Source organism: Myotis lucifugus, unplaced genomic scaffold (genome assembly GCF_000147115.1).
Source record: "Myotis lucifugus unplaced genomic scaffold, Myoluc2.0 scaffold_376, whole genome shotgun sequence".
NCBI lineage: Eukaryota > Metazoa > Chordata > Mammalia > Chiroptera > Vespertilionidae > Myotis > Myotis lucifugus.
The window spans coordinates 575658-580831 of NW_005871424.1; the positions used below are offsets into that span (position 1 = coordinate 575658).

A 5174-nucleotide genomic window follows, 5' to 3' on the forward strand; every position below is an offset into this window, starting at 1 on the left:
AAGCAGACGATGATCCAAACGAGAAGGCAGGCACAGCCCATTGACGTAGACGACGCTCTCCGTCAGCGCTGCACGTCCACAAGCAACAAGTTGGCCACGTCCCCCAGCTGCGCTGGTCCTTCTGGAGCCGCTGGACAGAGCCAGGACCTGGGTAGGGCGGGAGGAAGGAGACCTGAATCTGAGGGAAAGTCCGGCGAGGGGGCTGGGGGGAAGGCAGGGAGGTCCCAGGCGCAGGGAGCGGGGTGGGGTCTGGGTCTAAGACTGATCCTGGCTGATTGAGGCAGATTTCTTCAGCACCTGAGCCTCCGTTCACTCATCTCTAACGTGAACCAATAAAAATCCCTAAGCCAACCTCCTAGGGCAGTGATGGCGAAACCTCTTGAGCTCGGCGTGTCAGCATTTTGAAAAACCCTAACTTAACTCTGGTGCCGTGTCACATATAGAAATTTTTTGATCTTTGCAACCATAGTAAAACAAAGACTTATATTTTTGATATTTATTTTATATATTTAAATGCCATTGAACAAAGAAAATTCAACCAAAAAAATGAGTTCGCGTGTCACCTCTGACACACGTGTCATAGGTTCGCCATCACTGCCCTAGGGCCTTTGTGAGAATCCAGGGAGATGACAAAGAGGAAAATACTCTGAAATCCCTAAAGCGTTGGAGCCATGATAGTCTACCACAAAATACATGAAAACCTTGGATTTGTGACGGCAGTGGTGGCCATTCGCTGAGTGCTAACCACGTCGCAGGCACTGTGTTCAATACAGTGTCACCATTTTCTGTGATGAACACATCACACAACTGCATGGGGCGGGTTCTGCCGTATTTCAGTTTCAAATGCCATGAATAAAACCCTCTCTATTTGTGTATCATTAAGCAAAAAAAAAAAAAATCAATGCCAATTAAATTAAGACGTAAGGCATCTTGATTTCAGAAGTATTTAAAAAAAAGTGAGACTAGAATCAAAGACATACAGAATTACTAACCCCATTTTACAGCTTAGGAAACTGAGGCACAGAGAAATTGACCAACTTGCCCAAAGTCGGAGAGCTTGTAAGTGACTAGGCTAGGAATTGAATCCAGGATGAGCAAGTTATGACCCGGGCTCAACAGGCATGTAACGTGCCTCTCAAATACCAACCTGGGTCTCTGGCAGCCGGGAAATTCGCCCTCACCCTGGGGCCACAGCAGACCCCTTCCTGCCTGTTGAATGCTCAGTGTTACTTGCAACCCTCTGTCTGCTGAGCGTATGAGGAAAGAAGTGAGGGGGTGAAGGAATAAACTGGGAATGACTGAGGGTAGAAATTCTCCCCAAAGTCTTTGAACCGTTATTGAGCACCTACTCCGTGCCTCACACTGAGCCGAGTACTGAGAATGTAGCTGTGGACAACGGAGGGAATGGGGCTGGCTCCCCTGGAAGTGGAGTTTGAGCTGGGGAACAAGATTAAGTCAAGACTTCCATGGCTCTTTCCTTCATGGCGGTTATGACTAGTGCCCGGAAGAAGTGTTTTAAATCCAGGTTTTATTATTCAGGGAATGCAAGGCCCACACATCAGGAGACGACTGTCATGGACAAGATAGTTTTGATACTCCTAGATCTCAAGAGGAGAGGGTGCGCCATCCTGGGAGGGGCCCCTCAGGGAAGCACCAGGTTGGGTGGAGGGAGGCGGGCAGAAGCCTGTACTGTGGTTTTCACAGGAAGGAAGGCCAGGCAGGGCAAGCAGGCTGAGGGCTGGCTTCCTTCAACAATCCCAGCAGGCTCTGGGGGGCGTGGGATCCCTGCCTAGTTGTCTGGTCCTGGAGTGAATGGGGTAGGGTGTGTGTGTGTGTGTGTGGAGACAGTGTCCCAGAAAGTGAGAGCCCCATCCATGGGGGTTGGGGGATGGGCTCTGGGTTCAGTGGTTTGCATATTAAATGTGTGCTCTCTGGTGAGTCATTGACTTTCTCTAGGAATTGGCAGTCCCTCCAGGATCAATAAAGCCCCAGATGTCAAAACACTAGATGTAGCCCTGGCAGGTAGGAGTGTGGTTAGAACATCAGCCTTGCATCTAAGGCAGTGGTTCTCAACCTTCTGGCCCTTTAAATACAGTTCCTCCTGTTGTGACCCAACCATAAAATTATTTTCATTGCTACTTCATAACTGTAATGTTGCTACTGTTATGAATCGTAATGTCAATATCTGATATGCAGGATGGTCTTAGGCGACCCCTGTGAAAGGGTCGTTCGACCGCCAAAGGGGTCGTGACCCACAGGTTGAGAACCACTGATCTAAGGGTTCCATTCCAGTCAAGGGCAGGTCGATCCCTGATCTTGGTCGGGGTGAGTGCAGGAGGCAACCAATTGATGTGTCTCTCTCATATCTATGTTTCTTTCTCTCTCTCCTTCTCCCCTTTCTCCCTCCCTTCCACTCTCTCTAAAAATCAATGGGAAAAATGTCCTCAGGTGAGGAGTAACAAAAAACAAAGGACAAAACAAAACACCAGCTGCGGAAAATAAGATGACACAGTTCCTAGAGCAGTCCAGAGAGGAGGGTGAGGGGTCTGGCCTCGCCCTGAGATGAAGAAGGCCTTCCTCGCTCGGGGTGGGGAGTGGGAAGGGCAATGCCCTTGGTCTTTTTCCAATCCACCTCACTCAACACGTGGACTCACAGGACCGGCCCGGCCCCACGTGCCCAGCTCCCATGTGCTCAGGGGACATGGGTCTGAAACACAGCAGCAGGGCAGCAGCAGGAGCCACCCTTGTGGCCACCGAGGACCTGTTCCCTTTACCCGCCTCCTTCCTCAGGCGGCAGCTCAGGTATGAGAAGGAGACTCACAGGGGGCAGCATCACCCTGGCTCAGACGCTCCAGACCCCACAGGAGCCAGTGTTTCTTACAGCATCAGCCTTGTGGGGTTCCTTCCAGGGTCCTCCAAAGGGACAAGAGTCACTGCACAGAGAGAAGCCCAGAGCTATGGCTTCCCACCAGGTGCTCATAGTTCCCTAACGGAACTTCTAGGTCAGATGCAATGTACCAATGGGTCAGGGCTCATTTTTTACCATAAGCTGTGCTGCCTGGTAACGTAGCTGACAGTCAGTCCACTATTACCTAGTTTCTGCACTGACCAAAGGTTAGTCCTTTATCCTCATGAGGGAGTTGATTGCATAAAAGTTTGTCCAGGCAGCGGTAACAGCAAGTGCAAAGGCCCTGGGGTGGGAGGGTGCTTGCTGTGTTTGTGGCTGGAGTGGGTGAGCAAGAGACGAAGAGGCATATGATGTGATGTGATGTGATGTGATATGTTGAGGTCACAAAGATCCTAGGGTCAGATCAAGGAGGTGAGAGTGCAGGGTAAGCAATTATTAACAAAGGAATTAATATGTTTTCAGGCACTGATGATATCAACAGTTCAGTGACGTGACCCCTCCTGCTTTCCTGGCTGGAGCATCTGCATGCAGGTCAGGACAGGAGGAGGAGAAGGGAAAGGCCCGCGCCTCTCCCCACGGCTCACCTTTCTGTACACCAGGCCAGTGACGGCTGTTCGCAGCCTTATCTGCAGCACCTTGAGTCTGTACATGTGCTGCTGCTCGAACAGCGTTTGTAGGCAGGCGGCCAGGAACATCAGCACCGCGATCAGATAGCCCTTCCAGGCCGGGGCTGTGGCATCGCCAATGAACTCCAGGAAAAGGCTTATGGGAGAAGGAGGGAGAGGCAGAGCTGGTGAGAGAAGGCACCCGCGGGTGTTGCCTGTGCCCAAGCCTGGCCAGGTCTTGGAGGACCAGATGGTGTGGCAGATTTTATTTTCAGAAGGGACTGTAATTATTTTCCCCACTCTCTATGCTAATGTGCAAAGCGAGCTGCGGCAGCTCCACTCAAGAGCAGTGACGTTTTTATCCCCACCTGTGGTGGGCTGAGTTGTACCCACACAATTCCTGTGCTGAAGTCCGAACCCCCAGCACCTCAGAATGCAACTGCATAAGTTAAAGTGAGTCTGCCCCGGTAAGCCTTCATTCGGTATGATTGGTATCCTTATAAAAGGAAATTTGAACAGACTTGGGGTGCACGTGCACTAACTGAATTGCTCACCACATTATCGTAAGTAAATAAGTGGTTTAAAGCCCTTCACTTTTGGGGTGTTTTGTTATGCAGCAAAAGCTAACTGATACAGTCAGGTTAGTGGGCACTCACTGTCTCTCCCCAAGGTCAGTCACCTTCTCATTTGCTTTGGTCCTTCTCAGTGTCCTTTCGCCCACCCTCCACTTCCCTGAGCAGAGGTCTAGGTGGAGGCAGGAGAGCTAAAGCCCCCCGGCCCCAAGGACCACCAACCGTAGCAAGGCACCCAAGGCTTGAACTCACCTGAGGAGCTTGGGGACAGTGAACCTGAAGACGTCACTGATGACAAGGCTGAGGGTCCCCAGGAGGAAGGTGGAGCGGAAGACCTGCCAGAGGGCCCTCAGCAGCGGGCCCCTCACACTCCCTCTTGGCTGCAGGAAGGCCTCGGCCTCTGCGGGCTCCCCACCACGGCGGAGGCTCCCTTTCCTCTTAAACACGGCTGCTGCAGTTTGCCTTAGGGGAGAAGAGACATGGCGCTGGGTCCTTGAGTGGATTGAGTATGTTTCCTCAGGTTTATATGTTGGAATCCTAACCCCCAATGTAATGGTATTAGGGGATGGGGCCTTTGGAAGGTGGCTAAATCCTGAGGGTGGAGCCTTCATGAATGGGATTAGTGACCTTATCAAAGATCCCAGAGAACGGCCTTGCCCCTTCTGCCCTCTGAGGACACACAGAGAGGACAGTGTCTCTGAATGAGGAAGTGGCCCTTGCCAGACACCGAATTTGCTGGTGCCTTGATGTTGGACTCCCAGCCTCCAGAACTGTGAGAGACAACTTTGTTGTTTATAAGCCACCCAGTCTATGCTACTAGTACTTTGCTAGCAGCCCCAATGGATGAAGACAGTCCTTTTCCATATTTTCAGGGGTGGCAGCTGAGCTGTCAGCAGCAGGACCCAGCATTACAGGATTCATTCTCAACCAGGGGGTGGGTGAGCACAGATCCAGCCTCCCCTCCTCCCCTGTTCTTCCTTATTCCCCAGATCACCCCTTTCCTTATCCCCCAGATCACCCCCTTCCTAATCCCCTAGATCACCCCTACCTCATCCCCCAGATCACCCCCTTCCTAATCCCCCAGATCAC

The 5174-nt window shown here is 51.6% G+C and overlaps 1 protein-coding gene across 1 annotated transcript in view; it reads right to left on the minus strand.

Annotated features, from left to right (window-relative positions):
• ABCC6 (ATP binding cassette subfamily C member 6) overlaps positions 1 to 5174 on the minus strand; it is a 52688-nt gene that overhangs the window by 31528 nt on the left and 15986 nt on the right. The window contains 4 exon segments of the mRNA XM_023765110.1: positions 1 to 23; positions 25 to 147; positions 3493 to 3670; positions 4338 to 4547. Of these exon segments, the coding sequence (XP_023620878.1) occupies positions 1 to 23; positions 25 to 147; positions 3493 to 3670; positions 4338 to 4547 (534 nt within the window).